General features: G+C 37.3%; 2 protein-coding genes across 4 annotated transcripts in view; one reads left to right on the top strand and one right to left on the bottom strand.

The window, feature by feature from the left end:
• CTNNAL1 (catenin alpha like 1) overlaps positions 1-21,756 on the top strand; it is a 596,511-nt gene that overhangs the window by 300,402 nt on the left and 274,353 nt on the right. The gene's annotated exons all lie outside the window — the stretch shown is intronic.
• The window catches only part of LOC125690635 (dynein axonemal heavy chain 5-like), a 145,193-nt gene that overhangs the window by 44,179 nt on the left and 79,258 nt on the right, over positions 1-21,756 (bottom strand). For all 3 annotated transcript variants that reach the window (XM_048939240.1, XM_048939241.1, XM_048939242.1), the window contains 8 exons: positions 20,532-20,812; positions 19,976-20,191; positions 17,112-17,279; positions 10,187-10,405; positions 7,693-7,869; positions 4,314-4,508; positions 3,310-3,465; positions 2,860-3,042 (listed from right to left, as the gene is read on the bottom strand). In XM_048939240.1, coding sequence (XP_048795197.1) covers positions 2,860-3,042; positions 3,310-3,465; positions 4,314-4,508; positions 7,693-7,869; positions 10,187-10,405; positions 17,112-17,279; positions 19,976-20,191; positions 20,532-20,812 — 1,595 coding nt within the window. The remainder of the gene's footprint in view (positions 1-2,859; positions 3,043-3,309; positions 3,466-4,313; positions 4,509-7,692; positions 7,870-10,186; positions 10,406-17,111; positions 17,280-19,975; positions 20,192-20,531; positions 20,813-21,756) is intronic.

Raw genomic sequence — 21,756 nt, 5'->3', positions numbered from 1 at the left:
CAGTCAAAATGTCTGAGGGTCACAATGCTATACAGAGACCGAGGCTCAAGTAGTGGGTCCAGGTGAACTTCATGAGGTTCAATAAATCTCAGTACAAGGTCTTGCACCTGAGTCGTGGCAACCCGCATTATCATTACAAGCTGAAGGACGTAAGGAGGGAGCACAGACATGCAAGAAGGATTTGGGGATACTGGTGGATATTAAATTGGACATGAGCCAGCAAGTATGCCTTCACAGCCTATGAGAAAACCAATTGTGTCCTGGGCCGCATCAAAAGAAGCATAGCCAGCAGGTAATCCTGCCCTTTTACTCTGCGCTTATGAGACCTCACCTGGCATACTGCAACCAGATGTGGAGTCTGCAGTACGGGGAGGCATGGACCTGTTGGAATGTGTCCAGAGGAGGGCCACAAACATGATCCAAGGGTTGGAACACCCCCCATGAGGACAGGCTGAGAGAGCTGGGGCTGTTCAGCCTGGAGAAGAGAAGGCTCTGGGGAGATCTGAAAGCAGCCTTTGAGTATCTAAAGGGGGGCCATAGAAAGAAGGGGAGAGATTCTTTAGCAAGCTCAGTGGTGATAGGATAAGGTAAAATAGCTTCAAACTAAAAGAGGGGAGATTTAGATTGGACATAAGGAAGAAGCTTTTTACAGTAAGGGTGGTGAGGCACTGGAACAGGTCATGCAGAGAGGTAGTGGAAGCCCCATTTTTGGAGACATTCAAAGTTGGGCTGGATGGGACTCTGAGCACAGAGCCCTTCAGCCCAGATGTAGCTGAAGATGTCCCTGTTCTTTGCAGAGGAGTTGGACTAGATGATCTTGAAGCATCCATTCCAACTCAAAAGACATTCTATGGTAGCCTTCTATGTCATGACGAGCTGGGTAGATCAAGAGAGAGCAGCAGATGTTGTGTACCTTGACTTCAGCAAGGCTTTTGATGCTGTCTCCCATAACATCCTCATAGATAAGCTTAGAAAGTGTGAGATCGATAAGTGGACAAGGTAAATTGAGAACTGGCTGGCTGGCAAAACTCAGAGGCTTGTGATCAGCAACGCAGAGATTAATTGGAGGCCTGTAACTAGCAGTGTTCCCCAGGGGTTAGTGCTGGGTCCAGTCTTGTTCATCAGTGGCCTGGATGAAAGCACAGAGTCCACCCTCAGTAAGTTTGCTGATGATGCAAAGCTGGGAGGAGTGGCTGACATACCAGAAAGCTGTGCTGCCATGCAGCAAGATCTGGACAGACTGTAGAGTTGAGTGGAGCGGAACCTGATGAAATTCAACAAGCGCAAGTGCAGAGCCCTGCATCAGAGAAGGAATAATCGTATGCATCAGTACAGGTTAGGGGCTGACCTGCTGGACAGGAGCTCTGCAGAGAAGGAACCTGGGTGTCCTGGTAGACAACAAGCTGACCGTGAGCCAGCAGTATGCCCTTGTGGTCAAGAAGGCCAATGGTATCCAGAGGTGCATTAAAAAGAGCATGGCCAGCAGGATGAGGGAGGTTCTCTTCCCTCTCTACTCTGCCCTGGTAAGGCTATAATGGGAGTATTCAGTTCAAGAAACACAGAAGACTTCTAGAAAGAGAACAGTGAAGAGATACAAAGATCATTAGAGGCCTGAAGCATCTCTCTTATGACAAGGCTTTTACTCCCAACAGGGCAGGAGTAAAGCAGATGGGGCCAGGTTCTTTTCAGCTTTGCCCAGTGACAGAACAAGGGGCGATGGGAAGAAACTGGAATATAGGAAGTTCCACGTGAACTTGAGGAAATTTTTTTTACTTTGAGTGCTACAGAGTGCTGGAGCAAGCTGCCCAGAGACACTGTGGAGTCCCAGATATTCGAAACCTACCTTGACATTTTCATGTGTAACCTATTCTAAACTATTCTGTGCAAACAAATCTTTTTTTTTTTTTTTTTTTTAATTTGAAAGCAGCAGCTCTGCTAACCCAAAATTGGTTACTGTTTCTTTCCAAAAACACAATTACGAAATACTCATTTTGAAATATATAAGACATTCCATTGTTATAAAATACAACTTCCATGCTTTCATTTTAATGGGAAAACAAGCAAATATTTCATGTTAGAATAACTGAACAATATTATGTATTTATTGGCTGGCTGCCACAGTAAAATATAAAATAATAAAAATGAAAAAAACAAACCACATCCACATTTGTCCCCAGTGTCTATGATGAATTGACCTCCAAGTTTTTGGGTAGTCAGTTAAATTAGAACATACAAAAAGAAATAGGAATGACTTAAGAACAGGAATTGTTTTGGAGGATGTCTCAGATATTGTATTATGAAATTAAATTTCTGAGAAACACCTATGAGAAAATACTCTTTCTTATATTTGTTTCCATATAATCAATGGAAATCTGATTACAAGCAGGGTCAAGTCTGTTTTGAGGGCTCCTTAAAAATTTCATATCTTCTTACAGCCTCGAGCTGGCTGGTAAAAGTAGTTTGAATTCATAAGCATTTATTCATTTAATTCAAATTAAGTTTAAAAAAGAATTCAGAAATAAAAGACGTTTCTGACTGAAAGAGGAGCATTTGCTATATATGAAGGAATAAAAATGCTTTGTGTAAGTCACGTATATGCACATGATGTATTTTTAATGAATAATTTTCTTTTTTCTCTTTCCAATGCCAGATCTTATAACAAATGTTTAGGTCCTTCAATTCAATTAAGAACCAGCTCCACACCATCCTTCAAAAAAAAACAAAACAAAAAAAAAAGAAGAAAACAAACACTAAAATAAACTTAAATGGGCATTTTTGTTCTTGCATTTGATTTCAGCCAATACACTCATTGTACAAACAAGTCTTTCCTCTACACAAATCTTGCAAATGACTTCATACCTGTTTTTCTGTGAGGATGACACGGCCAAGGAGCTGATCTTCCAACCCTCGCACAGTAACAGTAAAGTCAATCACTGTTGTTCTTGCACTGATTTCTGGAGTATAGGCAGGATTAGCCAATTTTGTTGTCATATAAAGCGTAAACCCTTTCATGAGATCTACCTCCTTGTCACCTACTTTCACCTGAAAATAATAATAAACAAAAACAACCTAGTTTTTAAAAGTTAAAATCAGAAAAACAGTCATTTTATCCACGAAAAACAGATTAAATCTTTTTCATTGTTATTTCAGAACACTTTTTAAGCAAATAAGAAAACCCGTGAGTTTACTGCTTATCTTTTTCAGCATAGTGAAGGTATGAATCTTCATATCATCCAGACTTTCAGATACCCAGCACCTGCCCTATGTGTTTGGTGGGTTTTTTTGCTTTATGTTCACAATTCATCTTACTTTGTGTGCTGAACCAGATTTTATGAAATTTTTTTCCAGGATGTTATCTAGAGCAGGATCAAGTTCCTCTCCGATGTTTTCTATTAGCAGGGGTCGGCCAAGGGACAGGCTGTCTTCTATATGGCTTCTGAAGAACTTGTGGTTCATAGCTGTAACCTAGGAAGATTCGTTCACAACATAGCATGCATTTGTAAGCACATGGAAAAACAGTACAAAATGTATTGCAGCTTTCAAAAATCATACCTATCCCAGGATATCATAGGATCATAGAGTGTCTCGAGTCGGAAGATGGAAAGAACCATAAAGCTTAAAAGAACAGGGGATCACTCTTGCTTGTTTTCTTTACTGTTATATGCATATTTAGTTATCTACTATCTCTGTATATATATTATTACTGCATTTTCTTAATACCTTTTAAACATTAGTGGATTTATGTTTGAAACACTAATGTAAAGCAGGTATTAATAGTGTTTGGTCAAGTATCAATCTTGCATATTCCATATCAGATATCGAATTTACAATTCAGTTTCCATTTCACAATATCAAGTCTTAAACTTACTAAGAATCACATTGATTGATTTTCATTTATTTAATAAATTTAACAAATTTAATGTAAGTCTTTGAGATCAGAATTGAACAGCCTTTCCAAGCACCTGTTTTGACATGGTTTGGGGGTCGCTTATCAGAAAGCAAACTGGGATAGATGTGTTTTTTAAAACAAAAACTTCATCTTGCAGGCACTACTAATCTTTGAAAAATAATTCAGATTAAAATAATTAAATTACAATTTTTCAAAAAATTAAAATATCTAGAGGCATAGAACACAGTTTTTAAACAGTGTATTATGTCACATCACACTGCATTTTTAGCTCTGCTGTAAAATAGGTGTATCTGTTTCAACAAAAATAGTATCTTTTTAGTCCAACTGAAACTGAGGGATGAAGTTCGACTCTGATTGACCAAAAATGTAATCCCAGCAAGACCATATTAAACGAAGCATTTACCTGTAGTCCATTATTCTTTTCTTTATTCTTAATCCAGATCTTTCCTTGACCTTGTGGATCAATCAGCAAAGGATATCTAGATGCTTTGGTGACGATTATGCCATTCTGAATTGAAAGGTCATCATTTGGAAGACCCTGGAGGTTCCATTCACTGACTGTAGCATTGTCAACAAGCATACTGGTGAGATTCAAGTCCTAATAGAAAATATGCAATGACAAAATTACTACCAGTTGAAGGAATTACATTAAAATATCCAATGGAAGGGTTGCTTTCTTATTCTGATCACAATGAATGATGGAATGTATTTGGTAGTTATTGTTTATCTTTTCTCTCTTCAAAGCCTAAATATTTTAAAGTGGGGCAATAATAAAAGTGAATTCCGTATGAACTTTGAAGTCCATTAATTCTTAACATGGCACTGAATGGCACCAAAGAAAGAGAGGTGTAGTGTTGGAGAAACTCTGAAGACACTTCAGTATCTTATGGCAAGCTGATTTAGATCTTGTCAAATTCTTTTCTTGCTACCTCATGAGGGTCATACTGGTCAGAAGAGCTTCCTCCTGACATAATGTTATGAAGTGCCCTCCAATCACTTATATGAGTACAGGGTGGCTTGTGGAGAAAGAAAAAACATGTTACAGACCAATAACCACAGGCTATTGTGAAAAAATATTGCTGCTGTGGTCAAAACTCTTCCCAGCTCAAATACTCTCCTAAACTTTGATTGTACCTAACAACCAACTTACTTCATTTTATTCACTAGGAACACTGACCTCTCAAAAATGCATACGTGAAGGAAACAGTTCTTAAAATTGCAAATCTAGCTCTCCAAAATACTTTTCAAGTATCATGATAATGATGTGAGCTTAAAAAGAATAAAATTGAATATTTTGTATTTGTTCCTTTCATTTTTCACTTAGGAACTTTCATTTTTAACCTTTCACTGCAAACTTGTCTAAAAAGAAAGAGAAAGAGAAAGTAAACCTTAAAAAAAGAAAAGAAAGAAAGCCCACTAAATTTAGCAGCTGAAGTCTAAAACGATTTCAGGTACTGTCAGACCTGTGATAATCATAAATAAGTAATACCAGTAGTTGAAAGACTCAGGTGGTTTTTTTAACTCTCTTTTTTCTACTCTCATTATTGAAAAATCTGAATGAAACAACGGAAATCATTCTCAGAAAACAGAGAAACTTTAAGAGTTTGTTTTCCAGTTGTGAAAAGAACATAAAAGAATGTAACAGCCAAAATTTTCAGCAACTGGAACATAAAGCCATATTTAATATCCTAAGCAACTGAGTAGCATCCCAACAGGTTTTAGGTTTTTGTTTTGTTCTTTGTTTTTTTTACTGCAGTAGGGAGTTTCAGCCACTCTGCAACTCTGAAACTTACCTTATTTAAGTGCCTAGCTACACCAACAGACAGCTAATTTGAAATAGCTCTCTTTAAATTGTTATGCCTAAATGACTCATACACCCACAGCCAGTTAGTCTGTGACAAAGTAAGGCAGATGTCAAGCCTCTTCCTTGAACTACAAAGCAGCTTTTTTTCCTGTGGTGTGAAGTATCAAGAGAGGCCCATCTGCTGCCTTTTGTGAGTACTTAATTTGCTGAAAAAAAAATTATAACACTTCCATATACTGTCATTGAAATCATAATTCTATCTTTAACAGCAGCTATCTAAACAGAATGGTAATTGTGGTTTGAAACTCATGTTAATTATGACACTCTATGTCTAGCCTGTCCATAGGAAAAAAGCATAAACATGAGCAGCACAAAAGTAATCAAAAAGTATTCCTCAAATTTTGAAGGCTGAAGCTTAGTAGCAATGTGGTCAAAATGTCTTCACAGAGGCAAAATTTTGGTTCCTTCTTTCTTGTACTTTATAGACATTATATATCCAAATTCTTATCGTGAAACAGCAGGAATCTTGACAGATATTCTCCAAGGTAAGCAGCTTTTAAGAACATTTTGTACACTGGGTTTGAGAAAGAGCATCCTTGGGATAAGCGTATGTAGGATAAGTCCCATAGCACACTGGTGAAGAATCTTGCCTGAGACTGCACTGTGACTGGTACTTTATTAATAAATCCATCCAGACCTTACGTATTACTTTTCATCTGGAGCTCTCAAAAAGCTTTGCTGGGCAAGTCAGAATCATTAATCTTCATAAGTCATACCATATATTGGGCTGGGCTGTGAGGCTTACTCTGCCAGCTCAAAGTCAATCACTGTTATAAGAAGCACTATCCACCATATGGATAAATGAAAAAGAAAAAAAAAAAAGAAAAAAAGATTCATAAATAACTTCTATGAGATAAAGAGCATGACAAACCTCCTGTGGCTATGCAGTCCCCCTAAAATAGGTTTTAAATGTCAAATCCCCCAAGAAGCTGACAATAAGATGCAGCAGGGATAGTAATCTACCTTCGACACATTTGTAGAGGTGCAGCCACAAGTGTACACAGGTTGCTCATTGTTTCAAGGAAAGGAGCCTGCCCTGTTCAGTAGTCCCAGCACAGAGGTTGCTCGCTTTATTAGAGTATATGACATGTTCAGGAAACTGAAGCTGCATGACGGTCATTACTTCAGCTGCATTTTAGGCCACCTATATCTGTGCAGTCTTGGGCCGCTCAAGGGGAAGCTATATAAACTCAAAAAGAACAGCCTTACTGGTGACAAGCCTACATCAGTTTAACAGTTTAAAGTGAAGCAAGCTGAACTGGTGTAAATCCAAGTTTTTAAAAAACACAGAGTTGTTTTTAACCTAATCGTTTCAACAAGACACTTGAAGTTAAACAATATTAAATGGTGTGAGGAAACAGCAGAGGGTGCAACAGGAGGGTATTAATTGCTAATATGTAAGGATGCAGAGGGGATATTTCTGATTAAAAATGTGTAATAGTCCATCGTATTATTGGGTGTAAAAGTATTTTTATGTTAAATCTAGCTACATGTAGACTAAATATGGAATGTGAAGTCTGAAAAGGGAAAAACTGTGTTTCCATTTTACAGATATTTTCTAGCAAGTTAGATTATTAAAACATTAAAACATTGCAACTTATGTTGCAGTAGATCTGTTCTAAACTGCTAATTTTGACTTAATTTCCATTTTATGCCATTTCCTTCCAGCAGATCTCAGGTAGCCTGTCTGACTTAGATTTGCCAGAGCCTTTTCCTATGCACTAATATTGCAATGCATGAAAGTATTAAGAGAATTTTTTAGAAGCTCAGTTGTCAACTGTTCAGAATTGTTATTTATTAAAAATATGATGGAATATGACAGCCCATAAATAATTTTTCAATTAAGTATTTTTCTGGAATTGATTGCTCTTAACATTATTTCTCTGCAAAGCAATAAAGTTAAAGTATGTAAACTTACATTGCTGTATGGAATCTTGCTGCTGTTCATCTCTTTCTTCCATAAATGGAGCAGCAAATTCCTGTACTCCTGATTGAAAGGTCCAGAGTAGGAGAGAAATCCAGTGGCCAAAAGGACATTCCCCACTAAATGAGTAATTTCATTTTGAAAGTTTTTGCTGCTTTCAGTCCAACGAAGCTGTATGTAAAAATATTATAAGCAAGTTAGACTAAACAGACACAAACCTAACCATGAAGATCCAATTTCAGAACCTCTCTCTCTTTCAGGTAGGTAACTGTTCTTGAACAACAAATATCTTTTTTTTCTTTTCTTTCTTTCTTTCTTTTTTTTTTTTTTTTCTTTAAATCATTCTTTTCAGAAGTAGAAGTTTTATTGGAAGAGATGGCAGCCACCTAAGTGGGGAATGTCTGCCAACAGGCTAGCCAAACCATTAGAGGGGGCTTTAAAGAAGGAATGGAAAGGGAGGAAGAGGACAAGCAACAATCAGTGAGGAACTGAAGGACCAGGCTGGCAAAAATGTGTAGAATGATGTATACAATAGAAACATAATCAATAAAACAGAGGACCACCTGAAGCATATCAACATAAACAAGGTACTGCCTACCAGACAGAACCCCAGGATGGTTTTCATACTGGTTCTGGGAAATCAGCAGAGCTGGACTCCTCTTGGAAATGCTAATGTGCACAGCACAGGGAACAAACAAGGAATCAGAGTTCTGCAAGTAGCTACAGAACCATGATCTCATGGGGATCACTGTGACACAGCAGGAAAGTTCCCACAATCACAGTGCTACAACACATATATAGGCTTGCTATGAAGGACAGGCTGGAACAGTGAGGAGTAGTTTCCCTCTGTGTGAGAAAGCAGCTGGAATGCATGGAGTTCTGCATCTGAATCTCTGGATGGTCAGTAGTCTTTGGAAGGTCACTATGATTGAGAGAGACTCCTGAGAACAAAGCGAATACAAATATCACTCCTGTAGGGGTAAAATGAATGACCCTTAGAAAATAGAAGAGTATGCACTCTCAGCAAGTTGACACACTTGATAAATGGGCTGCCATCCAGAGAGCACTCAACAGGCTGGAGAAATGGACCAACAGGAAACTCCTCAAGTTCCGCAAAGGAAAGTGTTGGTACTGTCTCTGAGAAGGAAAACCTCAATGCAACAGTATGGTCCCAGCTGGAACTGACAGCTAGAGTGCAATTGGGAAGAAAAAAGGCCTGGAAGCTCTAACAGACACCACGTGGAACATGAGACAGTAACAAATGCTGACAGCAAAGATGGCCAAGAGCATCCTAGGTTACATTCAGATGACTGCTGGAAACACATTCAGGGAGGTGATTATTCCTGCTATCACTGGTGAGACCACTTCTGGACTACTGTGCTCAGGTCTGAGCTGACCAGATATGGACATGTTAGAGAGAGGCAAAGGGCCCAAATGGGGCTTCTGTCACATGAAAATAGTCTGAGAGACTTTTTAAGCTTGAGAGCAGACTCTTGGGGAGAATTCTGGCATTGTATTAATATGTCATGAGTGATTGCAAAGTAGATGGTGCCATACTCTTCAAAATGGTACCCAGTGACAGGACAAGAGGCAGTGGGCAGGAATTCAAATACAGGTAATTCCATTCAAATATACAAAAAGACAGTGAGAGTGATCGAGGACTGGAATAGTTGCCAAGAGAGCCTGCAGAATCTCTATCTTTGGAGATACTCCAACTTCTATTGGATAATGTCCTGAGAAATCAAAAACATGCCAAAGCATCTAATATTTTGGGCTAAACATTTTGAAGCACATCTGTACAAGCACTTGAGATCTGGCCTTACAGGATTCAGTGGTTGAAAGTCGAAGCTCTCATCAGTTTTGATTCTGTGTGATTACAAACAAGGACTTCTCAAAGCAAATAATCAGCCAATTACAAAAAAGACCATCCCGCTTTTTCTGGAAACCCTCAGGTTCTATTATAAGCTGAAGCTATAAAAATGTGCATAGGAGAGTAAAACTTAAAGCTTAGCACAGAGGATAAAGATTAGCCCATAATTCTGTAAAAGGTTTCAGTAGCAATCTGAACTTAAAATATAATTCAGAATATTAGTCAAGCTTCAAATTTCTATTCTTGTATAGTTGGTGAAAAGAAAGAGAGTAATCCTTCTTATGAATATTTTAGGGCAATTATTTAGGTTAAGCCTAATTTCTCTTCTTACTAAAGTTAAAAGGAATTCGACTCCTTGGCTTTCATTTCGAACGCTATCCCAATACAATCCATATGATCATTATACATAAGAATTTGGCTAACATAATAAATGGTTTTACTTTGTTAGATACATTGGTTTCACAAAAAAAGAAAAAAGCCCACGTGTAACTAAAATACAGTGTAGTGTCATATGATATCAGGACATCACCTTGCCTTGAATTTCTTCAGCAATGTTAATGTTTGTTATCAAACCTGAGGACCAACTGTGCTAGAACTATACTCATAATGTACCAGCACCTTTTCTCCACCCAAGCCTTCTATCAGAGCTGTGGCATTGTTCATCTTCCTTCTGCAAGCCTCGGCATCATCAAGTAAGGCCTGCTTCTCTTTCATAGCAGCATCATACATGGCTTGTACTTGATCAAGTTCCATCTGCTTTTCATCCAGTTGATTTTGTGCATTATTCAGTTCAGTTTGGGCAGCTGCAAGTCTTCCCTCTTGCAAGGCTAGATTTGCCTAGAAGCGTTTCAAAGTAAACAGTCATTAATACTTGTTGTTTGGCAAGTCAATGACATTCATTTAGTGGCATATACTGTACTGTATTGAGAACTTCTAAAAATAATACATACACAAGATAAAAACTTTTTTTCCCTTTTTATTGTTATTCAATGCAATCTTAAAATGTTTTAATAATATTTTCAGAATGATCCATTAATCACACAACGATTAATGGCTTATAAGCACAACACTCTTGAAATAGCTGTATACTAGATATATGAGGCACTGCATAGAATATTTCCTGTGATATCTTCTCAGTGCAAAAGAAAATTAAGGCTGTGCCTCACCAACTATAAAATAATAACAATGATAATGGAAACTAATTTTCTTCTTTCTTTCCTCATCAATTACTTCTACAATAAAAATGTAACAAACATTTTTTGCTCCTCTGGATACTGAAGCTCTAAAGACATTTCATGTGTGTCTATAAAAATTTGAATGATAAGCTGACGTCTTTAAAACTTGTCTTCTTCATTTCTGTATTACTACTAAGAAATATATATGTATTCTGTGAATCCAGAATGTGTTTCCAAATACTTGTTTGTGAAAGATTAGAAATTGACAAAAGGCTTATGAAACACTCACAAATAAACTTTGTTTTCATTTGCTCTGAATATTTACAGCATCTAAATATTTAAATACCATGCATTTTTATTTTTCATGCTCTAAGAGTTACAAAGATGGAAACTAAGAATCTGTAAAAATGTTTTATTACAAATATGGAACTTGAATCTCACGTCACATCAGAGCAAAGCAAAGAATCTCTGGGATGACTTCTAGTAAACAGTATAAACTTGGGCCGGTTCTTGTCATTAAATCTTGATTAAAGAGATAAATTTAATTCCTATCAAACTATACTGAAATCAGCAAATTCTTGCACTGGATAGGAAAAAGATTAAAAGAGAGGAACTAAATCCCATTTTGAGATTAGGCATGATAAAAAAGTTCAGCATGGAGTCCAGTGTGTTTCAAGATAGGTCTGCCAGCAATTAGAGAAGCATATTTGCAATAATCATTGAAGCACAAATTTAACACTTCAGTGTTACACTTGCCGAGAACAGCACTATCAGCAAAAACATCATTTACAGTAGCCACTGCATTTGCTGACAGATCCTGGAGATAAACAAATATTTTATAATGGAGATAAGACAACAAAATGACCATTCATAAAATATCCATCGTGTAAAGATGCTGAAATGTTTTTATTCTACTTTTATTTTTCAAAATGCGTATTAAAGAACATCTTCTAGAGACAGACACCGTTGAATCAGCAGACCAGTGAGTCTTGATAAGATCCAGCTAAGCAGATTTCAGAATCACAGATACTACTTTCAGTGAATCTTGGACTCTCTGGAAAAGCTTAAACACTACAGGAGTTTTGAATAGGTGACACGGCGTTCCTCTGCTCAACACCAGGGAAGGCAAAGAGATGGAGCAGGGCCCTTTCCAGATCCCAGTAAGAAAGGACTTACAACAGATGTCTTAAGAAAAAAATGCCCCAATAAAACAAGCATAAGTGTAGGTAGTGAGTAAATCTTAAATCCCTTCAGATACTGAGCACCCCATGTTCATGCAAACATTGGACAGAGCCTAGATGAATTTTCCCATGGTTTGCCATGCAGAGCAGATCCTCTTCATGGAGAAAGACCGCTCTCTTTTGGTCATTAAAGCTATCATATACCCCTCTTTTTGTTCTGTCTTACTAAAGCAATTGTCTTATTAAGCCATTTGTTGTTGGATCTTTTACTGAGATCCAAAGAGGATGCTGCAGCATCCCTCTCTCTGCCACCTAGCCTCCTCCTCCTCCGGGGCAGATCATCTCTTATCACTGAATCCATGAGAGCTAAGAATGAAAGTAAAACAAAGTTATGATGCATTGCTTCATCACAGCTCACAAATGGTTAGGTGACACAGGGAAAAATATCATTGAAAAGCTGGGAAGAACAGATGAAAGAACAGGAAAATTAAACCTGGCTGTGAGGAATCATATTTCACCTTGGCATTTACCATAGCAATATACAGTGAGCCATAGTGAAAAAGAATGCCCAATACATATAAGCGGTGGTACCTTGCAAATGTGAAAGGCCATGTCTCCACACAGCAATAAACCGCACAGAAAGGTACAAAATATGAATAAAACAGACTTCCTGCTTTTTTAAAGCTCTTAAAAGGCTACCAGCTTTGAAGATGTAGGCACAATCAAAATAAATAAATAAATCTCACTAAGAAACACTTCAGATGAGTGCAAAGAAAAAATCTATTGCACTCTAACATGGAAAATCTCCAAATTAGTTAGGCATTACAGGGATTGCTAGCAGAAGACTTATTACAAGAAGTAATTTTACAGACAGTTTAACCAAGGTTTTCAGTTAAGTTTAGGGTAATAATAAAGTATTAGTACATTTTGGTATTGGTTTGATGTGCAGGATGCTTAATCATATGTGATGAATCATGCTTGGTTAGACAAGAACGAATGTTGGTGTACGTGGGTGACCAATATATGTGACTCCCCAAGGCAGAGACTACTTGTTTCGGTTCTCCCTGGAAATCATCACTCTCTGCCTCTCTCACCAATTCCATGTTTCAAAATTACATGGGTACAAACACTGCTTTCATATAGACATCACTAGCAGGTTGGCTGGCAGCTTCCTGCACAGTTTTGCCTTGAGAGCAGAAGGAAAGTCTTCCTGCCAAGAAGGCTATTAGAGTTGCAAGAAGCTTCTTATGAAGATTTCCAGCCAATTAACAGAGGGAAGAAAATGTGTCTCCCAACCACAAAGAACCATTGCGGCCTTTCTAATTTTAGTGACATTGCTATGTGAACAAGATTCATACCCTTCGTTTCATCTCTCTGAGTCACGCAGCAAAGCAATGATTCAAAATTTGTTCCAGTTGGATGCAGTGTGAAAGCCTGATAAATGGATTTTATGTGAATGAATCACGAGGATTGAGGACATGAGAACCACACTGCAAGCTCCTGGATAAAGGGGTTCCATGAGAACACGTGGAGGCTTGTGCAAGAGCTATGTCTTTGGCCTTTCCTTGCCACTGGCACTGTGAGGAACCACACAACACCTTCATGTCTGCTCCAACCAGTGCCTCATTTGCTCTTTCTGCATTCTCCATCCTGCATCTGTCCCCATAGGCCAAGTGTCAATAGTTGGCACAGATTGAACTGTTGAGCAGCTACTTTGCCTTATTCCAAGAGGCCATTTAAGAGGCCTTCATAGCAGGTGGTGAGATGATTTTACTCCTCTTAACCTTTGTGCATTCCACATAAACACAAGAAAAATAAACAAGTAATTGCAATCCACAGCTATGCTGTTAAATTTAACATGTCCAGAACCTTCCTCTGGCACTGAAATCTGTAAGAGGAGAGCAGCTCATGTAAAACTCTTCCATTCTCTAAAACATCACACTGCATGCAAGCAGACCTGCAGAAAGGCTCTTTGGCCAGGCCAGCTCCTGAGTGCCCAGAAACCACTCAGAAAATGCTGCCTGGCTAAGATCAAGTACACACTAAGGACCATTCTAACAATTTAACAGCGCAGATGCTCATTTTCTAGTGTCTAAAGTTCAGTCACACTGTTTAATTTATCAGCATTGCCATAGCCTCAAGTTCCTCACTTATTCAATGCAAATTCAATTTTGCTAACCACTGAATATAACTGGTCCTGATCCAGGAAGGCGTTTAAATAAAAATAAATAAAAATGCTTTATTTGATAAAAATCTTCATATTATTAAATGCTATCTCTCCTCATGAATGGAATGCCTAGAACAACCCTTGATCTCCATGAAGAGCAGCTGTTGCTCAGTAAATACAGGAAACATTACTAGAAGTGCTTTGTGGATGCGTTGGATGACCACATTGGTCTTTCTTTTCTTTTTTTATCTTTTTGCAGTCATTCCCTGGGTACATGGTATCTGGCTGACATTGCTTCATGGTAATGCAATCTCTAGATGCCTCTGCCTCAGCTTACTGCTGGTTTTTCACACAGATGGTCCACTGCTTTTGTATCATCCTGATCAGAGCCTCAATATCATGAGAAAGTTGGACTCGGAGATAATTTAGAAAAACATTATAAGAGAAACAAGCACATGGGTTTAGCAGACATTAAAAAAAATGGCTTTTCTTCACCTCTAAAATTTACTGCTCACACACACACATAAAAATACATACATACACGCATACATATACATGCAAACAGATCCATGCAGAATGATTTTAATAAAATCTTGTCCTCTATTTCTTTACTATCAGTGACCATTTGGGGGAATTAAAACAACCTTTGAAAGGCATCAAGATCCTGCCTCTTATCCACTTTATGCAACCTCAACAGCTATCAAAGATTCTTCACTTCTTCCTTTCCAAGTTACATGTCCTGACTCTAACCTGTTTTGTTACAGGTGATCTAATCCTCCCTTCCACCCTCTTCACATAAATGACTTCCTTGAATTCATACTCAAACACCTGTGGGTATCAACTTGACAAGCACACTCTTATTTAAATAGTTGGCAACAAATTTTCACACTGTTCCTGTGTGAAATTCCAGTTATTGCCTCCTATGGGTTTTAGTTCAACATAGAGACAAGCAAAAGCAGAAAAGGCCATGAAGTTCCATATTTAAAGCAGCATGTGATAGGGACAATTCCCCATATCAAATAGAATTTATAAACTACAGACAAACTTTTCTTGATCATCATAACCAGCTTAAGGAGATCTTAATTAAGATCACTGGAGACATCTCCAAGAGAAATTATTTCCTTATTTTACTTGGATGCTAGCACAATCACAACTAAATGGCTTCCTCATTCTACTGCTATTTTCTTCAAATAGTGGATAAACAGAAGATGGTGTTTCAGAATTATCAGGTTAATCCAGCAGGCTTGCTGACTGGTTAACAAACTAGAGGGAAACTGCTCACAGTCATATTGAGGGTCTACAGGAAAGCAGTAACGGTGGCTGCTTTATGATAAACAACCACACTGCACTACTTTTGCAGGCAATGTTTTTTGTACTGTGTTCAACTCTGAGTAGTGATGCTTAGGCTGCAGGCCACATATCTAAAGAGGTAGGTAATTATTTCAGGGAAGAATTCATTTTTGCATGCTTATGCACAATAATTACTAAAATGTAAGTCATTATTAGTCAGTTTTCATGAAGTGTCACATTTAAGATTAAGGAGGCACTGAGTCCCATTTAAGATGCAACTGAAAAATACATTGGCTGGATTATGCAAGTGTTGAAGAGGGTCTGTCTCCTAGAATTGCAGTTAGGATAAAGTGATTAATTCATTCAGTAAACCTGCTTTTAGCACTGGATGATTTACCCTGTGCTAGTTCTTTATGAAATCTAATTGTACATTTATTTTCAATTATTTTCTTAGCATCACTCCACTGCTTCTCACAATAACATCTTTAAACTTTTCCTTCCTCTATTATCTCCAATTTTAAAATAATGGAAACTATTGCCATACCTGAGAATAGGTATCACTTTGCCAAGAAATACATGCTTAGCTTTGTATCAGTTCCAATGTGGCAAGTTATAAATATATAAATTTATATGTAACTTTAAATCATGTATAATTAAAAACTGCAAGAGCACTTCCACAGCTTTCATAGAGTTGCATCTGAGCATTAGTCCAGTATTTCCCCTCCTTTTTTTTTTCTTTTATAGATCTCAATAGGTGCATATCAGATTCTAATTTTCATTAGTGAACATTCTATTGTTTTTAAAAATATAAATCACAAAAATACAGTCAATGGTTACTTGGATCAAAACTATTATGTTTGAATGAATTTGAATTAGATCAATCCGGATAAATTAAAAGTACATGTGAAGACTTTTGAATATGCAGTGAGTACACTGAATTACACAAAAGGAGACCGAGCATAAGTACAATGGAAGCATAATTGATTGGCATGTATTTCTTTCAAAAAACAAACAAACAAACAAACAAAAAAACAATAAAACAGTCCATTTAAGCAGCTACTATAAATCACTATATAAATATTCAAAGTTTTTTTTTTAATATGCTCATATATTAAACATTTCCAAGATAATAAAACTATCTTTAGCAGTGCAGATAATGGCAGCTGATTCCTTTCTACTGTAATTTTACAATAATTTCACTGTTCCTAAAGAATTCTGTGCCAGGTGACTACATATTACATATACGATCACTTGTAATGACTTGACACTCAGAAATTTCCTTAGATAATTCAATTCCAGCTAAACTCACTAAAGAATACTTCTTTGTCAAGAGAGGTCTCTCCCAAGACCATGACAAGCATGCTCCTTCCCAGGCCAGTAAGACAGAGGGGCAATTTTCTTGAAACTGTGTAGCCTAGGACCAAGGTCAAGGACAGACACAGCAACTCTCACTTGCCAATAGCCAAGCTGTATAAAGAATCTGTGCACTGAACGCTCCCGCTGAAAACTGATTGCATGCAGACGAGTAACAACTGTGCAAAATGCAGCTATGTAAGGGGGAAAAAATGGCAGGGCTTCTTTGACTTTTGAGTGTTGGATTTCAAAATTGAAGAAATGAAGAAATTAGAATCTCTTGTAGATCATTATCTTTTTTAGCCAAAATACTGTTACATTTTTTGCCTTCAACCATAGTTACCTCTCAGAAAAATGAAATTAATAATATGAAATACCTTAAGAGGAAGGACTTCTTTATTAATACCATAGAAGTAAGCCATTGCTTGTGTCCATGAGCATAGACCTGCTACATTTCCACACACTTTTTTAGCCATCTCCAGATTATAATCCTCCATGTCCAAATAAGGCTCTAAAAGCTCCACAGTTTCTCCTGTAATTGAGTCCTACACAGCAGAAAGGAAAAATTATTCGTGAGAATGGGTGTTAAAATAAAGTCTGCTTCACCAAAACACTATTATTCTTAAAAACATGACTCTACCACTTCTTACAAAAGAAATGAACTAAATATTGTTCATGAACACAGACAGTACTTTCTACTCTTGGAAAGAACAGATTAGTTGTTGGGGTTTTTTTGTGAACTCAAGTAAAAATAGCTCCTAATTCCACTGAAAAAAAAAGTTGACTAAAGTTGAGATTTCATATATTTATTTAGCCCATAATATTTAGAGATATTACTCACATTTGTAGTTCCTGACAACCTAAGCTGATCTAACTCCTATTACAGCTCTCTGCATCTTCTTTCCCTTTCAGCCTCAAGATCTGTTCTTGCCACATCTTTAATGACATCATCAATGCTCTCAGTGAGCTAGTATGGAAGCCAGTATGATAGAAATCCAAGCCAGCACACAACTGTGTTCTGTTTTCTTCTAGGCAAGTTCCCTGAACCAGCTCACTATGACATCATACAAATCATAGTGTAAACAGAGGGAGTTCAGTGCGTAGCCTGGGAAAGGGAAAAGGTGAAACTTTTCATTTCTGTAGAGAAACCAACACTGACTTCATTGAAACCATCCCTTTTCCTTAACTGTAAATGTGATTTCTTACAGCTTTTCACTTCATTATTCTAATCATACATTTTTTCTCCCTTCTGTAGAGAGTATGAAAAGCCAGATCTTTGATGACAGTGGTTAATCTATAATTACACAAGTGTCAGAAGAAAATGGAATTCATCTCCTTAAGCAATGTAGAGAGTAGAATAGATTACACAGGGTAATAATAGTTGCTTAACAACAGAAGCATTAAGAATCTTCCTTTTATTGGCAATGTATTAACATGTTTCTTGCAATGAATCTAAAAATGATCCTCCATTAATAGCATCAAGCAAGATACCCTTTTTTTGGAGGTATATATCAGAAAGGACAGTCTTATACCTGTCTGATCTACTATAATAATAACAAAGACATTAATTACATTATTCTTAATATCATGTATTATGATGTTCTAATTATGACATTTGCTAATATGAAGAGTAGTGATGGATAAACATTTTCATTTTTTTATTCTCCTACTTGAAATTATAAGTTAGCAAGCCAGCAAGGGTGCAGCAAAGACCAAACAATAGTGGCCTAAGATCCTATTCACATGTCATTCTTTTCTTTTCGAGGAACAAATTTTAAGCCCTAGGAGTTTTTTTCTTCCACTGATCTTCCTTGCACAACAAAAATAAGAAAATATCAAAAATCTCACGAAAAAAAAACCAAAAAAAACAGTATAGTATACTCAGAACTCCAGACATGACAGCCTTACTTCTCACATATGGTCTATACTGGAAAGAAGAAATAAGGCAATGGGATGACATAGAAAGTACTTCATCAGGGATAGACAGAATCTGGAATTCCTTGTCACACTCATCAGTATGAGTTCCTGCAGGAACATAGCCTCACAGAGGCTGTTCAGATTGCTCTGAATAAAGTTAAATGTGTTCCAAACTACCAGCAAGAACATGTAGCACCAATAAGTGCTAAAACTGGAAACCTCATATGCTTGAGTAAGGAGTGTATAATTGATCCCCATTATCTTTGAACTCACTTCCTCTATCTGTTTAGAGAAGGCAGCACTGGGAAAAGTGGCCAGATTGACAGCCCCAGAAGGAGACTGTCTGCAGAGATTGCATAAGTATTCCACATGCTGCTATGTCAATATGGCTCACAGGGAGAAGCAACTCCTAGGGATAGCAAGAGTAGCAGTTTCAAGCCACATCTGCACAACGGAAGAACTCCAGTAGCTTAAAAAGACATCAGCAAAATGCACAGCTGAAGCTGATTTAAGAATCCATGCACAAATGAACAGAGTTTTCTGCAACATTGCAGAAAACACAGGTTTTGCCAAAACCTGCTTGGTTTTCTGGATGGGAGTTGAGCCCTGATTTTGCCATTCTATAATCCATCCCAGGTCTTCTTCTGGTCTAGCTACGTCTAGGTACATCTTCTCTTCCCTGGCAAGAAATTCCCCTTGCACCACAGTCTAGAGAATCTTGATGTAAATGAGGCAGGCTTTTGCCCCTGAAAGAAGTAAAAATCTGTTTGTTTTTTTTCATTTGGTTGATCATTCTGCACTTTAATACTTTTCTAATAATATAGTCCCAAAAGTTTGCAGTAGCTCTGTATTTTTGCAGATTTTTCATTCTCTTTTATATTTCCTCCCCATCAAACAATTTGGGAGATGGTGTTCTGGAGCACTTTATATGCAAACAGGTCTGGTAGATGGAGACCATCTCACTAGAGACGGGAAAACAACCAAAAAATCAACAGTGGACCCTTTTTAGCAAATTCCTACTGAGAAGCAAGAGCTGCTTGAATAAAGATACAATCAAGCTTCTCAAGATTTGATTCAGTACTTGGAATAATTGTGTAATTGCCATCATAACTGTCTGGTCCAGGAGAAAGTTTACTGAAGTAAAGAACCATGAAAATGGAGAGAAAAACAGTTATCAGCCAATAACAATAGATGCACAAAACCTAATGTGTTTCAGACTATGTCCTTCTGTTCCTGTGGATGATATAACACACAAATGTGAGAACGATTTCACCTGATCTCTAAGATAGCTATGGGAGTAATAATGCCATTAACAACTCCTTACCTTCTGAAAACTAAGCAACATGCCAAGAAATCCAGAGTTATTCATTAGTTTCAGAGCCTCAGTCCATGATGGCTTCACACATGGGCGTTCTTGATCAATTGTTACTGAGTCTATTTTCCTTTGGAATAAAAGTAGCACACAGTCCATTATTCGCATTATCAAGTGAGGAGGTTTACCCAGTTTGCGAACAGTTGCAATGTCAGAGGGCTTTATTGTCTGTAAAGAGAAGAAAATAATCAATTTATTTAAGCCATCACTTGATGGTAGTGAAAGATGCTTTGCAAGGGACTGCATATTTAATGCCACTGTTTCAGTTTTGCAGGTGACCCAGAAGTAGCACTACAGAAAGGCCAGACTGCCTGTACCACTAAGTGACTCATTTTATTACCTGACAGCAGAGGTACTTCTTATCTTACCACTCCACTACCTTGCTTTTCAGTTTTTTTTCTACCAGGTCACTGCTAGACCTTTCATATTATTTTATGTTTTCAACCCCAATATTCCACAAACAGCAATTGCAAAATACATGTATGTTCAGAGTATCTTTGATTCTGACCTGCAGGGCTGCCTCTGCTTCTTCCAAAGCAGGTCTTGCAGCTTCAAGCTTCTCTTCTGCTGCTGCTTTGTCAATGGCAATGTCATCCACAATGACCTGAGCTTTGTCTTTTACCTTTTGCACCTGCATTTTCACCTTTTCGGCAGCTTGGGCTTTCATTGTTACTTCCAATAAAACTTCATCAGCTTTTTTTGAAGCTACAGCCAAATCTTTCTCCTTCATCACCAGCTCTTTGGAAAGCTGATTTACTGAAACCTCAGCTTCCATCAGTTTTGCAAGACCTGTGTAAAATAAATTCCATGCAGCAATATGAGTACATGAGAAAAAAACCTCAGTGAAGTAGTCTGGATACTGAAAATAAGTCACTCATATTCACATTTAGAAATGCCAGTGAGTGATCCCCACCTAGATAAAGCAGGGTTAATATTTGTTTAATATTTCATGTATTTTATTATTATTATTTTATGGATAATAAGTTCTCAGAATCTGTCATTGATCACTTACTTATATTTTTGTATGTGAGAGGGATGCTAAAAAATGCAAGCAGTGCAAAATTCACAAGACTATATGAAGTACTAAACTGTTCCTAAGATCCAGAGAACAGAGAAGAGGAACCTGACACCCCAAATAATGCAAGGGAAGTTGAGATTAGGCTGAGCTTCTACATTAAAAATATAAAGATCCACATGAGCAGGAAGGCTAGATTCTTGAGTAATATTTCAAAAATTTTATCAGAGGATGAAAAAATTACTTGTATCTATATGTATAAAAATCCTTATTAGTAAATGCATGCATACAGATCATGTAAATCTCTCTAACCTTCAAAAAAAAAAAAGCACAAATGTTCATTCCAGTCATCCAGTCACCATCTATCCAAGCAGATGTGTGTAAATAGCACTATTCTGAAGTTGGTGGCAGTAGGAGAAGAAATGATTTCAGTTCATGTCCAGTTCTAAACACCATTCAATTTTAGAAACCATTTGTTAACTGTGTATGCAGTGCACTATTTTAGTAATTTTATGCATGCTATATAATGTTTATTTAAAATATTCCGACTGAATCTGATTATTACATATTTTCCCTCGGATTTAATTTTAGTATGTTTAAATGTGAAAACTAGGAAGTCAGTAGTGCTATGGCATACAGGCATATAGAAGCAGGAGCTTTAGGTATTTTAGCTGCTAACTGGTGCTATTTTAAACACTCATCTGCAATATGCAATATT

This window comes from Lagopus muta, chromosome 3 (genome assembly GCF_023343835.1).
Source record: "Lagopus muta isolate bLagMut1 chromosome 3, bLagMut1 primary, whole genome shotgun sequence".
NCBI lineage: Eukaryota > Metazoa > Chordata > Aves > Galliformes > Phasianidae > Lagopus > Lagopus muta.
Note: the sequence above shows the minus strand (reverse complement) of the source record. Positions and strands in the feature narration are given on the sequence as shown.